General features: G+C 37.5%; 1 protein-coding gene and 1 long non-coding RNA gene across 6 annotated transcripts; one reads left to right on the top strand and one right to left on the bottom strand.

Moving 5' to 3' along the window:
• The first annotated feature begins 3,731 nt into the window (after nucleotides 1–3,731).
• LOC131317918 (protein NLP7-like) lies at nucleotides 3,732–16,192 on the top strand. 5 transcript variants are annotated; one of them, XM_058347616.1, is made up of 14 exons: nucleotides 3,732–4,193; nucleotides 4,281–4,831; nucleotides 6,784–6,831; nucleotides 6,942–7,947; nucleotides 8,103–8,585; nucleotides 9,138–9,175; nucleotides 9,932–9,996; nucleotides 14,026–14,083; nucleotides 14,186–14,257; nucleotides 14,347–14,403; nucleotides 14,490–14,612; nucleotides 14,801–14,898; nucleotides 15,576–15,651; nucleotides 15,901–16,192. In XM_058347616.1, exons 1-14 carry the CDS (start codon nucleotides 3,908–3,910, stop codon nucleotides 16,117–16,119), a joined length of 3,180 nt encoding a protein of 1,059 aa, XP_058203599.1. In that variant the 5' UTR covers nucleotides 3,732–3,907; the 3' UTR covers nucleotides 16,120–16,192. The 5 variants fall into 5 exon arrangements, 4 of the variants coding, with proteins under 4 accessions (XP_058203599.1, XP_058203598.1, XP_058203600.1 ...); XM_058347615.1 differs by having other exon boundaries at nucleotides 14,344–14,403; XR_009197450.1 differs by lacking the exon at nucleotides 14,801–14,898 and having other exon boundaries at nucleotides 14,344–14,403; nucleotides 15,901–15,975.
• On the bottom strand, nucleotides 9,173–9,918 carry LOC131317927 (uncharacterized). The gene is made up of 2 exons (XR_009197452.1): nucleotides 9,757–9,918; nucleotides 9,173–9,433 (listed from the first exon to the last, which is right to left on the bottom strand). It is a non-coding gene; the product is annotated as an uncharacterized LOC131317927 (long non-coding RNA).
• Nucleotides 16,193–22,501: the final 6,309 nt, after the last annotated feature.

Genomic DNA, 22,501 nt, shown 5'->3' with positions numbered 1-22,501 from the left:
CATGTAGATAAAGGAAAAAAATGGAGTGGATTGTAAAAAAAAAAGGAGTGTGAAAATTATTTTTCTATACTTTAATAAGAAAATAATTTTGGATTTTCAAAATAAATAATTGTTGGAGATGCTTAGAGAGAAATTATAAATTGTAATAAAATAAAATGATAACATTCTAAACTTGTAGACATTTTCAAGTGTACAAATGTCATTTGACCAAGTCTTTTTAGTAGTCATGGTTGTTAAAATCTTACGATACGGGATATGTATCTTACTATCATCTCCTTCCAAAAGCGATATGTATCGCAGACCGTATCCTTTTTGTATAGAAATCTTACGACACAGCGACGTATCCCGATTCAAAGTGTATCCTACGATTACTTACAGAGAACAAACACGTTCTGATCTTTTCATCTAATTATGGTCGTATCCAAGTCATTTAAAAGAAACCCAAACTCAAAACTCGAATAAAAGAAAGAACGTACTTCGAAAATATTTTGCGTAAATCTAATAGTGGCTCTTTTTCTCTTCCCTTAACCTCGGGCATCAGAAAGCCTCAATGCGATAGACCCTAACCGGCTAAAAAACTTTTTGATAGATGTTGATTAATTCTATAATACAATATTTTCAAAATCACATAGTAAAACGTAATAAATTATAAGATATAATCAATTAAAAAGTGGCACAAACTCTTAAAAAGAACTATCAAATTGGGATGGAAGGAGTAATAAATGTGATTAAAAATATATAAACAGTCTCAAATAAAGAGCAAAAAGAGCCATAATTTTACCACGGATCAGTGGTCATTGATATATGAATTGAGTGTTCAAAATTTTGTGAATTGGGTGTTCATTGATGTATGAACTGGGTGTTCAAATACTTCAAAGTATGGACTACCCTAAAATTTCTATATGTATTATAGCAATTATTTTTTTGGGTGGTCATGTGACCATTGTGGGTTGTATGTGGCACCACCACTTTTTTTTTTTTTTATCTATTTCCATTACCACTCATTACATAAAATATAATTTGAGCCTTTTTGAACCTCGTCTTGTTCACAACAATTTAATATTTGCTCATCAAAAGGAAAAAACTTTTGTAAATTTTTTTAATGGTTCGAGGCTTTCTTATTCCATTTCAATAGTTAAAGCTTCCTAGGTGCTTCCTATAGCGAAGCAGGCACATGGGCACATGAATGTTTATCATAATCTTTCATTGCACCACAAAAGGAGTAATAATCTATCATGAAAGATAGACTACAACAATGATAACCCTTTGAGCGGAGAGTGGTTGGAAAGTAAAAACGATAACCCTTTAAATCATGGAGAAAAACCTTTTGATCCATGGGATTATTGGAAAAAGATGCATTTACGGGGCTCAAGAGTAGTTGTGTTGTCATGAGCCAAATCTTTGATTTATGCCTGTTACCAGCTTACCACAAAGGGACAACAATCACTATAAACCCAACTCAACTACAAGCCCTCATTAAAGGGAGAAATAACCCTAACAAATACAAAGGAAAAAATACCCACACGCAAGTGGAAAGACTCAAACTCCTGATCTCACACTGAGATGCAAGAGTTCTAGCCAACTGAGCTAGCCTCAGTTGGTTGAAGTTATTGATTTTCAGAATGGTTAGAAACTTCATTTTGTTCAACCGATCCAAGCTATTAGATCTTTGCCTTTTATTAACCCTTAAAGCATGGAGGAGTGACGAATGACGATGCAGTTAATTTCACTGGATCAACCACCACTGGATGGCATAAACTATGGAGTGAAGGTCGTTAGTCCGGAAAAGAATGACATTGTGCTTAACAATTCAGGAGAAGGCACCACAATAAAGACACAAGAAAGGAAACACACAAAAAAACTTGAGTTAGAATTGAAATTCTTGTAGAGTATATCCTACAATATTTGAAAATGAGTCCTAAGATCCTGCCTGGGAACTCAAAGGTAAATGTGCACTCTAAAAATTTTGGGAATAGTTTTCTTTTGGTCTTGATTGTTATATTCAACTAGACAATTTTTTCATCCTGGAGAAATTATTGAGCTTTTTGTAGTAGAGAACAAAAAAGTAGTTTCTCTCATCGTAGATTTCCTCAGCTAGTGTGGCTTACATAAAGCCACACGATTTAGCTTTAGCATTCCCATATGCGAATATGGTGACCCTAAGGGCGAAATATGCAAAATGATATTACCGTAAAGTTCTGGCTATCTTTGTCCTGTAGGTTAGTAGAGTTGCAGCAGGAAGTGGCTAAAACGCTGAACTTGGAGATTGGAACTTACAATGTCAAATATAAAGATGGGGAAATTGAGTTGATTTTAATAGCTTGGTATGAGGACTTACAAGATTGTATACAAACTTCTAGATCTCTGGGCAACACTTTGATTGTGGTAATGCTTGAGCCAAAGCAACCAATTGCCAACTTGAATCTGCTGCTTGATGCTTCTTCTTTTTATTTTCTTTTGTTTACAAACTACACAAAATGTGACAGATCGATGTATCCTCCCTCTTTTTTGCGACTCCCATTCTTGCCTCTGTTGTTGTTGTATCATATCAAGGCTTAGATCTCATTTGGGTGGAAGAAATGAAGGAAACCACAAAGAGGTTGATACAAAGCTATGCAACCAAAGACCTTCTGGTTTTGAGCTAATTAAGTAATATGCCTAGTGATTTTTTTTTCTCATGTCACTTCATTATTCAAGTAAAGACCGCAATATTCTTATCTTTCATGTGGGTGAGTAAAAATTAGGATTAATGGTTTTCAAACTTCCTTCTTTAATTTTTTTTTTCCTGAATCTATATGAAGTCCATCGTATTGGAGAGAGAGAGAGAGAGGAGAAATAAGGGAGAGAGAGAGAGAGAGAGAGAGAGAGAGTAGAAATAAGGGATGCACATATGTCGTGTTGGGTGGGTTAGAGGTGTATTTTTTCAACTAACCAGTCCTTGGCGCGTTGGCAATTCTTAACTTGTTGCCAAATTGCCAACCTTCAAAACAACGGGTTTGTTGATTTTTTTTGGCAGTTTTGATTAGCAGGCTGGATGGGTTCAAAAAAGACTTCCTTTGTTCTCTTACAAGTTTTGAGAAAAAAATTTACTCTCTGCACGATTCTTAATAAAAAAAATTTTAACTATCTCCATTACCACTCATTGCATAAATATAATTTGAGCCTTTTTGAACCTCTTCTTGTTCACAACAATTTAATATTTGCTCATCAAAAGGAAAAAACTTTTGTACAATTTTGTAATGGTTTGAGGCTTTCTTATTCCATTTCGATAGTTAAAGCTTTCTAGGAGCGTCCTATAGCGAAGCAGGCACATGGGCACATGAATGTTTATCATAATCTTTCATTGCACCACAAAAGGAGTAATATTCTATCATAAAAAATAGACTACAACAATGATAACCTTTTGAGCGGAGAGTGGTTGGAAAGTAAAAATGATAACCCTTTAAATTATGGAGAAAAACCTTATGATCCACGGAATTATTGAAAAAAAGATGCATTTACGGGCCCAAGAGTAGTTGTGTTGTCAGCCAAATCTTTGATTTATGCCTGTTACCAGCTTACCACAAATTCCAAACTTAGGGATATCTGCGTGAATGATGTTTCAACTAATTTCTTTTGTAAGCCTGGTTGACGTTGCAATCATCAAAATTAACTTCAATTCTTAGCTAGGAAGAGTTATCTGAGGGAATTTTAAATTTGATCAGACAGGGAAGACAATTTGATTATCTCACTTTACTTTACTGTTTGTTTGTTTGTCCTTTGGCTGTCTGTGGGGTGGCAGTGAGGAGACGAGATGAATATATAGCCTGCGGCTGTGGGGTTGACTTGACTTAAGCAATTAAGTTGAACTGATCGAGGAGCTCTCATTCATTTCTTCTTCGAGGATTTCTCTGCAAAATTGAACAAGATGATTCCCCTTGGAGATTTTTTTCTGATCAGCGATTTCAGTAAGTACATGGAGAGGGAACACAAATATTCTCAACTTGAGATTTCCGAAAATAGTCACGATGAAGAAGATTTCCTTCCCGATTTCAAAGAGCACATGGAGAGGGAGCTCAAATATTCTCGACTTGAGACTTATAAACCCGACCCTGGCTATCAGCCTGCAGCAAGATTTCGGTCTGACCTAGAATGGGAAGGCATTAGTTGGGTTTTCTGGAACCGACAAGACGACGACCTTACTCTCTCTTACGGCAAGTCTTCCCATCCCTCTCTCTCTCTCTCTCATGCGTTCTTTCTTTTTTCTATTTTGGTTGCTCAGCATCAATTTTGATTTACAGATCATTCTGTGGACTGGTTTATTCCCTCTGTTTGTGAGAGTCACAAAGTTAGACTAAGTATCAGACGTGCTCTCCAAAAATTGATATTCTACCCCGAACTTCAGGAGTGCCTAGTTCAATTTTGGGCACCCACAGAAACAAAGGAGGGGCGGACTTTGCTTACAACTCAATACCAACCTTTTGCCCTTGGCAAAGCAGCAACGAGTACTGAAACAAATCAGCTTTGTCAGTATAGGATGGGGATGTGTAGGGAGTATAATAACTTCTTCTACGCAGATGCAGAGAGTGGAGAAGAACAACTCGGGCTTCCCGGCCGTGTCTTCCTCAATAAACTCCCCGAATCCACTCCGGAAGTGAAGTGCTACTCTCGTAAGGAGTATCCACAACGCGACCTCGCTTTACGTTGCGAGATTAAAGGATCTTGGGCTCTGCCCGTGTTTGAACAATCCAGCCACACCTGTATTGGGGTACTTGAGATAGCGTGTCAATATATTCCGACTAGACTTTGCTGTGACAGAGAATTCCACGGCCGCATGTATGATATTTTTCAGGTTTGTCACTTCTCACTAGTTAGCATTTTTTGAATTTCTTGTTACTAACATTCCTTACTACTCCCTTTTCTTCTTTTTCCACGAAACTGGAGCCATTTATAAATTTCAGCTAGTAGGATTATTGATTGATTGTTCTCAACTAAGCCTGTTTTCTACTCCCTTGTCCCCTTAATGTCTGTCCAGGAAATTCCTGGCAGGTCTCATTTTTTTGTTAGGTTCTGTGCCAATCCTTTTTTTTGTGAGAAATTTTTTAATGCCGAGCAGGTACCACGCGGTGTCCGCTGGGTAAATCCGGGCAATTCATTTCGGTTTTGGACCGCTCGGATTTTGAGAGAGAAATAGGAGAAAGAGTGTTGGGGTGTGAGGAGAGAGAGGTTCAATCGGGGCTGTTTAATACACTTTTGGACGGCTCGGATGTGTTGCTCGGGTACCACGTCAGCTAGGTGACGTGGTACTCACTTGGCACCCAAAAATTTCTCATTTTTTGTCATGCTATCTTTTCAAGACTATTTTTAAAGATACTTTGCTATTTTGTCATTGTCACTTTTCGATGTCCAGCCTTGCCCTATAAATTGTTACTTTTATACTACTTCTAATAATTTATTAAACTACTATTCCATTGCACCAAAAAAATAATTTATTAAAGGACCTGGATCATATCCATTTTGCACAAAAAAACTGGACGGGTCCAGTTTTGATAATTTCGATGATCGGAACAGTTCATTATATAAAGCTCATCAAGTAGAACAATTTGGCCAAAATTTATTTGCTTGATTATTGCTTATATTAATCTTCAAATAGATGGGCTCCAATCCGGTGTTACTTGTTTGATGTTTCAATGTTAATGTGTTCTAAATCATATTGATCAATATGAGATCAACGGGATTTTTGGCTTGGTTTGACTTGTCAAGGAACTCAACAAAATGAATTATTCTAATCATCAAATTGAGCTCTGGATGGAATCAAAATTGTCAAAAGTGGATCGTTCCTATTTTTTTACAATCGGAGAGGAGCTATTGGATAAGGTTACCTACTGCTGAAAAAAGTAGTGTACATTATTTGTCATGTATATGTCTGAAATGAATATTTATTTATCGAAATTTATAGTGTATTCAAGTTAATTTTTATACTTGGGTCATCCTTTTATTTTATGTGATCTTTATCTCTTTCAATGGATATGAGAAAAACTAGGGTCCTCCAATTTCTTGCGGCCATAACACTTATTACACTGGTGGTGCTTTCAACCATACAAGTATGCTTAAGCTACATAGTCATCTTACATAATCACAAAAGGTTTAAAACACGACATTTTGAAGTGATTTGGCAAGAATCCCACTTTTTGGTACTAAACTCTTATTCATTGGAAGCTTGTGCGAGCCGCATATTATACAAGCGTACATGCGACAGCATATTTTCTTAACTTTGCTTTGCTTTACTTTGACCCTACTTGTTGATATTGAATATGTTTTCTCAGAGAGTATGTTGAGTATTCAAGATTCCTGAGTTGTTTCTTTCCATTGTTGGGGCAGCAGAAGAGTGAGTGGGTGTGTGATTGCAAGAAGAGTACGAAGAAAAATGAGAAAAGAGAAAGTAATTTAAGGTGTTGCATATTTCATTCAGTTGAGGGCTGTGGTACAAAATCTGCTTAGGCTATTACAAGTAACCTTCTGCTATGGCACGAGGGCCTTAATCTAATTTTTAGATAGTTGGTCGATTGCCTATCTAGCTGCTCTCACTAAACCTTTATTTATACTTACAATTGGAAGCACCTAGAACAATTCTATCCTGGACGGCTTGACCTTTACAATTACCAAGCTCATTGGGAAGATGAACCATTACAATGAACTTATCTCTTTGACTGACCATTCATGAATCCAACTTTCCAGATTATTCCACTCAAGTTATCTCTTAGGAAAAATACAAATTAACTTCTAACATCCATTCCCTTGCAGGAGTTTGGTCTGCGATGTTTTGATGGACATAAACACTACAAAATGCAAGTGAGTGGCAAACCCTAATGCATTGTTAATCTACATTTTTTCCCTTTGTATTCTGTCTTGAATTTATATGTTCTCACAAGTATCCTAACGTGGCAATACCTTCGAAACAGTACCGGGACAATAATAAAGCTCTTACAGCTGCCTTTGAAGAACTCAACATGGTGTTTGAATACGTGTGTGATGTTCTAAACCTCCCTATGGGTTTGACATGGGTCTCCTGCCGTTCTTTCAACGATTTACTACAAAGCCAATTCCAATTCACGATTGGCTCTCATTGCGAAGACGATTGTGATGCAATGAATCTTGATTATTTCGCAGAATTCAGTAAAGTTTGTCTCTTAAAAAAGGGGCAGGTTACTGGGAGAATACTTCCATTTCCTAACTTGTTATACTGCTCGGACATAAAGCAATTCAGCATAGCTGAGTCCCCGCTGGTACCCCATGCCCGATGGTGCGAATTAGGTGGTTGGTTCACAATATGCTTGCAAAGTAGTTACACTGGAGATGAATTATATGTACTAGAGTTCTTTTTTCCTAAAAGCGTCGAAAACGATGAGAAAATATTGACTAGATTGAGCGTGATATTGAGATTGATGGAGAATCATTTCAAAACTTTTAAGCTTGCTTCTGGGCAAGGATTGGGAGAAGCATTATCCGTAGAAGTTATCGACTTTCAATATGGTCAGAGAAGTCATTCCATTCAAATGATCCCACCAGCAAGTAGTTTTATTCCTAGTCTTGAACTCGAACAGGATGGAGGAGTAATGTTGCAGCAAGTTCAACAGGATCAGCCATCAATGGATGCCATAAACAATGGAATGCATGTCGTTAGTGAAACACAAAACTACAATATTCCTTGTCTTGATTCCTTTAAGAATGGAAAAGTGACGACACAACTAGATTCATCTGATCAGCCGTCAATGGATCCTTCAAACAATGGACAGAATGTTGTCACTGCAGAACGAAACATCCTTGTGGTTCCTAGTTCAAAAGAACGTAAAAGAAAGATGCAAGATAGAAAACATAAAAAAGCTGGAGTTAGAATTGAAGTTTCTTTAGAGGAGATCCTCAAATGTTCGAACATGAAGCGTGAAGATGCTGCGAGGGAACTCAAAGGTAAAGAGAACACTCCCTAAATAAATATGAGTTTACTCCTTTTCCTGATCGAATGTATTTTTTAACTAGACATTCTCTTTTCAAATGGAAATTCTTGGGCTTTGGCAATAAAGAACTGAAGGTATTTTGTCTTATTCGAAATTTTCATTTTGCAGTTAGCATATCTACATTTAAGCGTGTCTGTAGGGGTTATGATATTCATCGGTGGCCGCCTCGGAACATAGAAAATGCCAATTCCTTTCGGCCCTCACCTGTTGAGAACCAGAGACAAATCCCACAACTAAATTCGGATCTGCCTTCTTATCAAGCCTTAGTTGGTGTTTCTCACATAAAGCCAGGGTTCCAAGATGCAAATATGGTGACCATCAGGGCGAAATATGAAAATAATAAGATAAAGTTTCGACTGCCTTTGTCATCTCGATTTGTAGAGTTGCAGCAAGAAGTGGCTAAAAGATTGAACCTAGAGACTGGAACTTATTATGTCAAGTATAAAGATGAGGAAGATGAGGAAGATGGGTTGACTTTAATAGCTTGCGACGAGGACTTACAAGATTGTATGCACACTTCTAGGTCTCTGGACAAAACTTCTGTAGTGGTATTGCTTGAGCTTAAGCAGCCAATTACCAACTTGAATCCAGGTAATTATCTCCTCCAAAACTAGTTTATGAGCCTGGGCGGCCTCTTCACTCATTGCCAATTGTTTTTGGGTTGGATGCGCAGCGCTAGGGTTTTGAAGAATTTGTTACCCCTTGTTTGTGTCATTAGTGCACCGTTATTTGTTGTGATCCAACTGTTATGGATCGTTTGTTTACCTCCACACATGCGAGTCGGGGGGTCGCACGTGCAGAGAAGTGTTGGAGCTTGTCACACATCGGTTAATTATCTGCTCCAAAACTAGTATATGAGTTTGGCGGCCTCTTCACTCATTGCCAATTGATCTTGAGTTGGATGCTTTAGCACCCTCCAACACACACGCGCGGGCGCGCACACACATATATGTATATATAATTTTTTTTCTTTGATCACATTTGCCAGGTGGTTAACCATTTAAAACCTAGGCCCCCTTCCTTTTTAGGGGAGCATACCTTGTCCCATGGCATGTTTTTTGTTAACTCTGATTTTCAATTATTTGGATGTCTTCCATGGTCAAAGAGTGCTTTTTAATTAGTTTCACTAATCCAATTTTGTAGGACTTTCTGTTGTTCCCACTGTGCATACTACGGGCGGGGTATGTTCTTTCAACTCGTACTAATTGCCTCAAGGGTCTTAAAATGGTACCCTTATTCCAAAGCTTAAGAGGCTTAATTGCCTCACACAAACGCTTTTTTAATTTCTGAGAACATTAATAGATAGTTGTTGATATTAAATGATCTTGGGTAGAACTCAACCAAAAGCAAGCTATTAATGTGACGGTGCTCGCACGCTTATATTCTTCATATTACTTTGGTACCCAAGCGATGTGAGACTTCGCTTCACATCCAACGTGCTCACTCGACAGCACCTGCCAGGCTAGGGACACGCACCCTACCCATGCTTATATTCTTCATCTACTTGGGTACCCAAGCAATGTGAGATTTCGCTTCACAATTGCCATAAGCAAGTATCGGGTTATAGGATCTCTAACATGGTGTACTTTTATTTTTATTTTTAGTTTTTGGTTTCTGTCCTAACATTGATATCAAGGAGATAATGCAGAAGAAGTGGGAAATGGTAAATGGGAAAGGGAAAATATGAAAAGGAAAAAAGGAATTGGGAAGAAGATATAAGCAAAAGAAAGGGGAGAAGGAAAAGGGCAACAAATCGGTAAACAAGCGAAAGCTTAAGTTGGAATTTTAATTTTTGGTAACAGGTTCCCAATGTAGAATAGGTGAGGTCCAGCTGGCAGCAGTTCAAGCTAGCGCAAGTTGTTCTCTTGGTCATTATCGTGCCAAACAAGACTTTAACATCGATTAGCCATATTTTTTTGTATATTACTTTAATTCAGGTTTGGTTGGATGCTCATTTTTCATACACACCAACTATTGACGAGGAGGAGACAATAAATAAATGGTAAAATTGGCCTTTTCTCCCTTCTCAGTTGCCCCCAAGCGTAAATTCATTTCACTAATTCATTGATTCTTGTCTCCATAGTGTTTACACCATATTTTAGCAAGATGGTCATTACTAATCGACTGGGCTAAATAATGACACGCGGCAACAGTTAATGAATTAGCTTGATTACCGCTCGATAACAACAAGGTGCCAAATGGACTGGTGACTATTCAAGAATGTGCATCATAGTCGGGGACCCGTGGCAATTGGACAAGGCACAAGTGAAACAAACACATCTACAGACGTGATGATGGGTAGTTGAAAAACAAGCACATAATGAGAGAAATAACTGCCATGTAGATCGTGGAGCAAGATGAGGAGTACAAAGGCAGTAACCGTCCAATTCAAATCAGAGGAGAGAATTCCATCTGGTTTGAATTTTAAGTCTAAGACAGCCTATAAATACAGGAATAAAAGACATTTAGAACGCTCCCCCAATCAATCGCCCAAAGGCTTCTACTTTTATCTGTACTTTACATTTCTTGCTCTAGGAGTAGCTTGTAATTTAACCGTCTGTTCGATTGTGTTCTCATAGTCGATTTGACTTCTACACCGAGGGATAATAAAGTCCATTTTGTTATTCTTCTTCCATCTCCATTCACTTCATTAAGTTTGCTTCCAGAGAAGTCCTGAAATACGGCAAGGAACCAAACTCCACCACCACAAACACCCACATTTCCAGCACACTTAGCAATCTCTAGTCGATTAGTCGACTATCAGTAAAATAGACAAACAATTTTGGCGCTAGAAGGAGGGCCACTTACTAATTTGGAAGTAATGGCACACCTAATCAAGAAATTGGTTCAAGTTTTGTCTTACATTGTGGCAAATCCACAAGATGACGAAGCCCGAGAATTTTCGACTCTACTACGAAGGTTGATTGCACCGGAACAAGGAGAGATTCCTTCTTCCCGTGGTTTGCCTGACGACAGGAGAACTCCAGAAACTTTAGATATGCCTGGGGGGCATCCTCAACAGGTATATACTAATCCTACTCTTGAACCTCTAAATGGAGCGAATCGAATTCCATTAGGGTCTAGTCAACCTAAGCCTAGCCCAACAAGGCCAACGAATTTTTATCAACCAGTTTCAAATACTAGTGGAAGTAATGGAATTGGAAGTCAACATGGTAATGGCCGAGATGGAAATATTCCCATTGGTTTCAAAGTACCGCCTGGATTTGGTACTAATCAAAGTCAATATGTGCCTCCTATGGTACACTACATGTCAACCACAAGGGCCCCAAAACCATTTGTTCAATTGTTGATCAAAAGTATTTGTAAGAGGTATAGATTTTTCAAAAGCCATTTATATTGGTATCCGTATTGGTTTTGGTTGAAATATGCCCAGTTTTGGTTAAGATGTGTAGATAGTGTTCATTGCTTTTCTACAATTTTGGGCAAATATAAATGGCCAAAATTGGCCACAATTTTGTCCGCACCATCACTAAATTGGAAGTGATGGCAAAAATCAAATGTGAAAATGAATGCCTTGCAGAAATAGAATAACGGCCATTTGTTGGCCAACTCTTGGATCTTCTGGGAAAGGAAAAGAAGAAGCAACTGTCTGTCGATTCTACAAATCACCGTTGTTTGTAGCAAAACCAGAAGGCGTAATTTACATGTGGAACAATTAAAAGACAAAAAGGTTCCAACACGGCTTTGTTGGTTTGCCTGTCAATTTTGTTGGCCATTTGTCATGGTTTTCCTTCGGCCATTTGTTGGCTTTGTTGGCCATGCATGGTTCCTTTTACAGCATCAGAAACGGTTATCAAATGGAAGGCTAGCCATTTGTTGAACAAATGTGAACCCCAAAATCAAGGGTTCATTGATAAGTCTTGCATGGAAGCCTTACACGTTAAGGCTTGAAACAGTTTATTGTTCAAAGGAGGCCAGCCATTTGCATGGGGCAAGCTGATCTTTATTTTAGCCAGATTATGCAAAGAATTCGGCTTTGACGTTTAAACTCGAAGGAGTTGAGTCATGAAATAATTCGACAGAAAAGCCTTACAAGGCTTTGACATTTTATTCGTCTGAAGAAAGCCATTCGTTGGTGATCTTGGAACAATCAGTACTGGGGTTGATAGGTGGCAAAGATTTAAAATGTTAGGCCACCGTACATTTCACTCCACTTGAAATTTTAATCAGAAAGATTGACCATGAATGGAAACGATCTATGAGATTTTACCATGCACGAAAAGTATTAACACCACAGGTACATATGGAAGGCCTTGATCGTAAGGGTTTTGAATGCTTTGCAGATGCGAATGGATTTGGTCCATTTATGAATTATAAACCTCCATTTGGCCATGTATGTCAAACATTTATACAAGGCTTTTGTAATCACTTTCTCTCGATTTTGGAATATTTTGTCCAAATTTGGCCTGTTTTACAAGAAATGAGAACATATTTGGCAAAATTATGAAATGAGAAATAGCCTTCTTTTTGATATTGAGTTTGCATGCATGGGGGGCAAACTCATCTTAAGAAGAGGCAATCATAAAACTTAAGTGGCTCAAAAGTTTGAAACTCAAAGTAAGTCGAGTTATGAAGATAATTCGACTAGAGTTTTTAATTTAGACCATGAATGGCCGAAATAGAAAATGATCCCTCCACTCCATCTATACGGGTTAAGAATAGCGAAAACTTGCCCATAGAGTATGAGTTCAAGCCAATTGTGGTTGTGAATTGTTGATCGACAGTAACCATGTGTTAAGAGGGATATGGATTCTCCAAAGCCATTTATATTGGCTTTAGTCGAAAAACACCAAGTATTGGTTTTATGCCACTTGTTCCACCACTGATCTTCGGCTAGCAGAAGACTTTCGGTCGAGGACTAACAGAAATGGCTAATTATGGCAAATCCATATTTTGGGCATGGCAGTGTTTGCATGCATGATTGAACAGGTGGTTTTGCCATGAGTAATTGTTTGACCATCCATTAATTGCAATCGATTGGTGAAATCAACAATCGATCATGGCAATCGACAAGGATTTTCCAACAGAGGCAATACTTTCCCATAATTCGACAGAGGGAATTTTGCATCTATTAAGCCAGCACATGGCTTTCGATGGTGGTTTTTAAGCCTTGAAGGCTTTATTGTACCAGTCGAAAAGTGAAAAAATTGGTGTAAAATTTATCTAAAACTCTTCGAGAGTTAGGGGCATAAATGTTTACACCGTAAAAGATTATCACCCGTCGATATCGACAGTTGGGTGATTTGAAACTAGTTAAATTATTCACTTGGGTTACGTTAGCCCTTCACCCAAATGAATAAGGGGGGCATTGTTTACACCATATTTTAGCAAGATGGTCATTACTAATCGACTGGGCTAAATAATGACACGCGGCAACAGTTAATGAATTAGCTTGATTACCGCTCGATAACAACAAGGTGCCAAATGGACTGGTGACTATTCAAGAATGTGCATCATAGTCGGGGACCCGTGGCAATTGGACAAGGCACAAGTGAAACAAACACATCTACAGACGTGATGATGGGTAGTTGAAAAACAAGCACATAATGAGAGAAATAACTGCCATGTAGATCGTGGAGCAAGATGAGGAGTACAAAGGCAGTAACCGTCCAATTCAAATCAGAGGAGAGAATTCCATCTGGTTTGAATTTTAAGTCTAAGACAGCCTATAAATACAGGAATAAAAGACATTTAGAACGCTCCCCCAATCAATCGCCCAAAGGCTTCTACTTTTATCTGTACTTTACATTTCTTGCTCTAGGAGTAGCTTGTAATTTAACCGTCTGTTCGATTGTGTTCTCATAGTCGATTTGACTTCTACACCGAGGGATAATAAAGTCCATTTTGTTGTTCTTCTTCCATCTCCATTCACTTCATTAAGTTTGCTTCCAGAGAAGTCCTGAAATACGGCAAGGAACCAAACTCCACCACCACAAACACCCACATTTCCAGCACACTTAGCAATCTCTAGTCGATTAGTCGACTATCAGTAAAATAGACAAACACATAGTATGCAAGATGGTTCCTTTCGGGGAGAATTTGTTGATGGATGCTGGATTTCGAATATCGTAAGGAACTTTAAATATATATATGCCACATTTTTAGCCATTAGGTAATATCAAAATTTTAATCTTCTATACTTACGGAACTTTTTGTCTTTTATTTTTTAGACTGTCATGGAGTATAGCGAGATGTTGGACCACTATCTAACTCATTGTCACTTTTTCGGCCCCAATGTCATTGTAAGTAAATTTAATTATATAAGTTTCAACTTTCAAGGTGTGTCGAGCAAAACATTTAATTTGTTTTTCGGTACTATCTCATTCGGAAGAATTTTAAGGAGAGTGGAAGATTGCTCAATACGATATTACTACCAAAGACCGAAAAGGTAAATACTATGAATTTAATATATCAATGCCATTTATAAGATGCTAGAAACAAAGAAAATGAAATATAATGGAATCTTTTTTGCAGATATTCTTTCCAATCCTCAGAGACAGACACTGGATGCTGCTGGTAATTGATGTTAAGAAAAAATATTTCCTTTGGCTTGATTCAATGAGGTGTGAAAGGGAGGAGAAATATTCTGAAGACTTCGTGAGTATTTTGTACTATTTGAATAGTATGGAAACTGATTTTCGCGCTCCACTTTTTAATGACGGCGCTCCACTTTTATGAACAAAGTGGAGTGCCATCAGTAAAAAGTGGAGCGCAAAAATCAAAATTCTTCTTATATATGGCTACTTACCGTTGATATATCAACTGATTTTACAAATAACTTGCAGGCCCATTTCTTGAACCACGAGTTTGTGTTTAAAAGACTAACAGAACAGAATGAGTGGCCAATCAAATATCCGGAGAATACTCCAATCCAAGATAATGGGTACGTACGGGATTACTTTTTCATTCATGTTTGATGCATCTCTGAGGCAGCGAAAGACAACTGGCATACTTGATGCAGTGTTTTGTACCCCTTCTTCTTTAGGAGCAAAGAAGGTTGCCGATAGACCTTAGCACCAGAGAGCTTGCCGAAAAACCCTCGGCGAGCCTTCATTTTCCTTATGATGCACAATTAACAATTCTCTGCCCAAACCTTATCCCTCAATTGTGCACAATCCTCTGCTCCTAATCTGGTAGTGATCAATCTCACACCAAGGTATTTGACAGAGAAACATAGAGCACTCCTTTGCATGAAGGCCTGATAACTTATGAAAAGCTTGCAAATTGTCTCGCGTTGCTTTTGTTATGGTGACCTAGGAAACAAAAAAAAAAAAATGCAATAAAATTTATTTCTGCGCTAGTTGCATCTTTCACAACATAGTCAGCCAGTATATTGACAGACAATACTCTGAGCACGTGTTTGAACTATGATGTTGTAGTTTTGAATGCAAATGAGTTGTTATTTGCAGCTAAGGATGTAAATGGAAAACAGTAACCTAACCTCAACAAATGCTCATTGAAGCATGTGTTTATTCAGTTTGTGCTATTTACTTTTTCAATGCTTTTAATCATGGATTGGTTATTTTCACTTTATTCATATACTTGAGTAATGGCATGCAGAAATGATTGTGGCGTGTACATGATGGCATACATGATTTCGCTCGCAGTTGGTGATAAGCTACCCCAATTTAGTCAGGTACAGATATTAGATGCACCATACCACTCAAACAAATTATAGCATTCCTCAGGAGTATTTGTTTAAGACTCCTTGACTAGGCCGTAGTTGGCGACCGAAGCCCCAAAAAGATGAAATTGAAGTTTTGGCACTTAGTTTAGCATTTTAGGCATACAAAAAGGAAAAATGTACTTGCTTGCTCGTTTCAATATTTTATTCACATGCATTTTTTTCCTTAATTCTTGCATTATCTTTTGATGATCTCTGTAGGCACAAGCGAAAAGAATGCGCAGGACCATATGTCTTGAGCTCAAGAAATGGGATATTATACCTCAATGTCCTCTGATTGACTACAACTTCTTGTATGTACAAGAACGTAAGAAAAATGAGTTGAATGAGAAATTACACAAGGAATCCACGGCTGCATCGAGGGATGAAGTGTTCCTAGTGTCCGAAACTTCACGTAAAGTGCGTGGATCAAGTAGCTGAGCGGGGCAAGGAAGAAGTGATACAAAAAAAATGATACGAGTAATATTACGGGTTCAAGAGAGCAGGGTGTAAGAAAAATTCTTGAAAAAAGAAGCCCCCTAATGCCTTAATGAATTCTCACTGCTCGATCTGGTTCAAGAATAAATGTTGTTGACATGTATTTTTTTTTTCCTTTTCTTCATTTCTATTGACCTTAACTCGAAATCGATTCCGTTTAAAATCCCTCTCCTTATGTTTGTTAGAGTGTGAAAGAGCTTGGTTGCTTTTGTCTTATATAATCACCCTTTCCATACAGTTTAAGAGGACAAGTTTCTACAAAAGCTTTCTATAATCTTTTCTTAACCATGACATAAAAATAAAATTAACGTGCAAACCCTCAAACCAAAAATCTTGTAGAAGTCGTCACACTTGGTCTAAGGATTTGGGGGGGGGGGGGGGGGGGGGAAGAAAAAAACACTACAGAAGTCGTCACACTTACAGCCTTAATAAAGTCGAGCACAGAAACCACTTGACAATCAAAGTCATTTAGATGCTGCTGATTTATGTTGCTTTTCGATTTGTTTTTCTATTTACAATATCTTCATTTATCCCCCTAAATAATCGGACTAAAAGAACATTGAGATTGATTGAGAAACTACATCTTGAAAGTCAGGATCAACAAGTGACTCCTGTGTGTTTGTTGATCGAATTCTTGACTTTGTTGCATTACGACACACAGAACTTACATAACTTTTGTGGCTAGTATAGAATCCCATAACATAATACGAATACCTAGACAATAATCGGGTCAATATGTTGAATAGAATGTTGCCGAGCATCTCCCCATAGAGCGGTGCAGAGCAACCAATCCGCCCCGCTTATCTCGGCAATCGGCGGCTCGGATCTTAACCAAGCAATGAACGGTTCAGATTTGCATGCGCTCAGATTCGATATTCCGAGTCATCCATGTCACGATGAACTACCGGATCGACTGCTCTACACCCTCTTGTCAAGGAACTGCTCGGCAGCATCCCCAAGAAATGAGTGGTTGTAAGTTATTGCTTAAGAAGAGACGAAGGCAGAAAGACAATATGGGGAATGAGAGCGAATGCAAGAAAAGGAGACTATTCTTTTCACTTTATCATGCAAATTGGTTTATGAAAAAACAAACCAGCATTCAGAACACATTTCACCATCACATCATATTCCAAAACAAAAACACAAACAAAATAGCAAAAAACGAAATCAACAGCCCACCAACTCCTCCCTCTGAATTACCACACTACCCTTTGCAATTCCTTTTTCTTTCTTTTTTTTCCCGATTGTAATCCCTTTCATCATGAACTACAAGTTTATATGGGACCGTCCGTCTCGACAATCAGTGGTCCAAATTTTAAAATAACGCTTCTAGGAGAAGAGTTAACGCTTTCCTATAATAGTTTTTTTTTTAAAGTCCAAAAGATAGAGTGCTGCATGATGCAATGCTTTCGAGGTGCTGCTCCATCCCGCCTTCTGGTACTTATACGTAGGTCATGTCGGGCCATATGAATTGATGAAGACTTTTGAGTGGCATTGGCTGAAAAGTCATGACCGTGTCTTCCACGGCTGCCACTCACCACCCACCGGCCTTTCCACGCTTAAGATGGCCTATCTCACGATCCACACTTCCAACTTTTGACAGTCATTTTAAAGAACATTCAAAAGCAGCCTTTGGAGATTTTTCTACGCATCTGTCCAAAGACTTCTCACCCCAGTCAACAAGGCAAAGATGCTCAGCCCGTGGCCTTGCTTATTTTTGTTCTAGTTTTCTTTTCTTGAAAAGTACTAGTAATTACTACCCATTCTCCAAGCCCAATTTTTATTTCCGCTTCTTCGGGCTCTGCTTGTTTCGATGTAAAATATTTTTCAGTCAAATGTTTTATCCTATTTTTCGGTGTTTGGTTGTATTAAAAATGAGAAAAATATTTTACATGTAAAATATTTTCCATTAATTGGATGAAAATGACTTACCCTTAAATTTTCCGTAAGTTATATTTTCGGAAATGAACCCGCTGCCTTCTACTGCAATTCTAACTGCTCAGTTTCCTCGTCAATCCGTACCCATGTTCAGTTTCCCTATTAGTTTCATGCATGCACCTAATTTATATGGGTATTTTTGTGGTTCGGTTTGGGTGTTAAACGGATGAACTACAAGTTCTGAAAATTAGTATGCCTGTTCATAGGCCTAATCGGACCCACCATTGGGTATTACGGGTGGATTTGGATTGAAAAGTGGAATAGTAACTTATTTTTTGTCTTTATTTGAAAAAAAATTCGCATTTTTTAGTTTTGCGTTCAATTTTTGTGACTTATTGATTTGTCTCGGCGAGAGGAATTGGAAAAGTAAAAAATTTTGATTGAAACTCTTTTTTTTTTAAAAGACACAAATAAGTTAAAAAAAGTTGGTTTTTTTATTTATTTTCGTCTTCATTCAAAAAATTATGAGTTTCGATCATAATTTTTTACTTTTTTTCGATTTCTCTCATCGAGATGAATCAATAAGTCACAAAAGTTTAACGCAAAATAAACAAATACAAAAAAAATTCAAATAAAGACAAAAATAAGTTAGGTAACTTTTCAATCTAAACTAGGCCCACGCATCATTAAGAGCAAGTTTATCAGAGAGGTAAAAGCCCCCCAAATGAGTATTGCAGCAGATTAGGTAAAGGCTAGGTAAAATCCATCCATGAATAGTGAACAGGTAAATATTATACCTAAGCACTATTCACCATGTGTTTATTATTTTATTAATTATTCCTCTCTCTCTCTCTCTTTCTCTCTCTCTCTCCGCCCAGAAAAAAAAAGGGAAATAAAAGTAATAGTTAGATAGTATTGATGTAGTGTAGAAAGAGATGTAAAATGAAAAAAAATGCACTGTTTACCAGCATTTTACCTAACAACCGGTAAACTTGCTCTAAGAGATTTAGAATTTGGCTCTCTCTATTTGCGTAGAGTTTTGTCTGTTTTTGCTCAGTTAAATATTACGATTGAATCAGGAAATTGAATTTTTCAAATATTTTTTTCGAATCAACTACTACTATATATTTATGGTAATTTTTTCACAGTCTCATTAGAACATTTTCGTGCAAGTAGGTTCATGAATTAAATAAAAGCCATAAATTTTCCTTTTCCACTTCGTTACCAATAGCAAGAAAAAGGTAATTGGTTAAGATATCAAAGTCATGACCAACTTTTAATGAGCATTTTTCCCAAGATTTTTTCTGATTAAGATATCACACAATTCGTGAACTTGACGTACCTTTCTTTTCTTCTTTTTCGCCATCATTGATTTCTTGAATTTTTGGTTTCTAATTAAAATTTGGTTTCATATTAATTTGACTGCCAAACGAGTCTTTGTGGAGAAATAATGCATGTGGTTTAATATTTGCCTCACCCAACTTGTTTCTTACGCCAGGGTTTTCTTCCTTTTCAATTTTATCCACAACTATTTAGCAGAGAAAAAGGATCACACGAAAAGGAAAAAAAAACTACAGGCAATAAAAATAAAATAAATACTTAATTGCGTTTCAAAATAAATAAATAAATACTTAATTAAATGAGTGAAAATAAATTTAATTTTATGTCAAATTCCATACACAAAGAAGCAGGACAAAAGGTACTAGCATGGAAGTGTACCTATTGATTTTTGTTGCATGGACTCTGATGGCTCATTTAGTTGCTTATATTCGCTTGTTGTTTAAAATACCCACAGTTATTTAAACAACAAATTTTGTTTGGTCAAACGATTGTTTATTCGTTTATATTCTATTATTATTCGTTTTCTTTATAACCAGATGTCCACTTCGCCAAACCGCCAGAGTTTGTATTACAAATTGTTAGTTTCCAGAAGATAGGCAATTGAGCTGCGAAAGGGTCCAAACCCTTCTTACAGTAATTGTTTAATGCTTATTTTATGCAAATAAATAAGATAAGAAAATTTTATTTTATTTTATTTTTGAAAAGTAGAGGGTTCAATTCAAGGGCATATATAGAGGGGTATGGGCGAGCTCAGAACGCTCCGGGTTAAGCTCCCCTCCATACCCTTGTCGATCTCCGTACTCCACAAACTCAATTATTTTGCCTCCATTTTGGCCCCCATAAAAGATCCCAATCGTTCATCTCTCGTAGCTCTTGCATTCATGAAAAAAATCAGTTTGATCCCGTCAACTTTCAATAAGTTTATATTCGGCACCCCTAATTCATAGAAATTCTGCACCCACGTCTGGGACAAAGAAAAGTGTGACTCAAGTTGGATCTATGGGAGAAGACTCTGGAAAACAACGGAAACGGAATGATATCAAAAGATATCAAACTGATGACAAGACAATCGTTGTCTCACCAGTAACAACACATCTGATTGTAAGAAGCTAGCTGATAATCAAGGAAGTGATTTTGCTGGGGTTTCATTCGTTGGTTTTGGGATCCGATTGTCAGAAGCTAGCTGATAATAAGGAATCGCCGTGTTAGTTTGTAAGGTTCTGGAGTTATAAGCTTGTGAATCTAGGCTTCTTAATTATTGTCTCAATTAGGGATAGTTTCCACTTGGTTGTATGTTTATCTCGTATCAATGAAATCTCCTATCATTTTTGCCACGAAAAAAAAAAATGAAGCTCATCAAATGCATGAAAGTGCAAGTGGAGTGAAGTAGAGTTGGTGCCTCCCTTATACTCCCATGCGCATGGGCAGAGTTCGATTCTCGTAAGCACTCATCCCCCTCTCCAAGTCTCCTAGAATAGAGTATATTAAGATTAACGAATGACAAAAAAGAAGAAGCATGAAAGTACATAGTGTCTACAACTGGGCTACCACTCTTTTTTTTTGTTATCATGGTAACATTTCCATTGAAGAAAGCCTTTGGCATCTACAAAGGAATTACATCCAATTCTCAACAGAAAAAAGAATCTAAACAAAACCCGTCAATAAAGATAAAGAAATAGAGGAAACTCGAGTTTTGTTTTGTATCTAGACATGAGCGTTCATTTATATGATTTGATGAAATATTTTTCACCCGCGGCAATGTGTCACTGGTGGCAAGGTTAACTTCGATAGAGCAAACGAGTTCGGAGAAATCCAATTAGAAGACAAAATGGAGGAATGACTCGAACCCTGTCACGCTCTCGATTTTCAACATAAATAAATAATCATTTTTGATAAAAGATCCTCACATATCATAATTTATACCCAAAGAGTTCCCATAGGTTATTCTTTACAAAACAAGTCCCCATGATTAGTGTTATACAACTTTGCGACTCCGGCCCCAAAGAAAAACTTAAATACATGTACAAACAAACCATTAAGTTACAAACGGTTTAGTTAAAAGAAATTTCTAGAATGCATAGTCACAAACCCATCTTTAACAAAATAAAGTCCTTTACAAACGATGATCAAGTAACTAAAACAATTATCTTTCAAAAGTCTTTCACTTCCAAACACGCAATGCATGCAAGCTACTATCCAGCATTTGAACCTGAAAAGAAAGATTAGGTTGAGCTACACTAGCCTAGTAGAGAGTTCTATACTTAAACTATATGAAAATGCGAAAAAACATGCACCAAGGGTGAATGAATACAACAGAATACCAAAAATAATAATAATAATAACAGTAATAAGAGTCTTCCACCACGAAGGAGCACTTTACAACAAAACAAAGAAATCAAATCTTATAAGAGTATCCTCAATAACTCACACGTCAACTAATGGTAGAAATCTACTCAAATCATTCTAACTAAACCACTGCTTGTCCTCAACCATCACTTATCCAACACTACGCAAAATTAAATTCTCATATGTTACCCATTGTACCTCAATCTATTAGGATATATGATGATCATCCACTAACCGTAATACAAGAGCAACAATAAATATGTACAACGAATACAAATGAACTAATGACAATGAATATGTCTCCCTGTAGAATAATACGAACATAACACTGAATTTTCTTTTAGAACATAATCAATTTGTCTTGTATTTCTCAAGAATTAACCATTTTCCCTTTCAATACAATATCGGGCATTTGGGATCCCGTGCGTCCACGAGAAACCTTTCGTTTATGTCCGGGCATTCGGGACCCCGTGCGTCCACTAGAAACCTTTCATTTATGTCCGGGCATTCAGGATCCCCGTGCGTCCACTAGAAATCTTTCATTTATGTCCGGGCATTTGGGATCCCGTGTGTCCACTGGAAACCTTTTATTTCTGTTCGGGCATTCGGGACCCCGTGCGTCCACTGGAAACCTTTTATTTCTGTCCGGGCATTCCGGATCCCGTGCGTCCACTGGAAACCTTTTATTTCTGTCCAGGCATTTGGGACCCCGTGCGTCCTCCAAAACCATTTCGTTCATGTCCGGGCATTCAGGACCCCG

This window comes from Rhododendron vialii, chromosome 2a (genome assembly GCF_030253575.1).
Source record: "Rhododendron vialii isolate Sample 1 chromosome 2a, ASM3025357v1".
Lineage (NCBI taxonomy): Eukaryota > Viridiplantae > Streptophyta > Magnoliopsida > Ericales > Ericaceae > Rhododendron > Rhododendron vialii.
Note: the sequence above shows the minus strand (reverse complement) of the source record. Positions and strands in the feature narration are given on the sequence as shown.

Bases quoted from the DNA above. Each gene is read 5' to 3' on its own strand.
- LOC131317918 (XM_058347615.1), top strand. From the start codon at position 3,908: ATGATTCCCCTTGGAGATTTTTTTCTGATCAGCGATTTCAGTAAGTAC. The intron at 9,997-14,025 runs GTAAAATTGGCC...ACAAACACATAG, and splicing joins GAGGAGACAATAAATAAATG to TATGCAAGATGGTTCCTTTC. The intron at 14,084-14,185 runs GTAAGGAACTTT...TTTATTTTTTAG, and splicing joins GATGCTGGATTTCGAATATC to ACTGTCATGGAGTATAGCGA.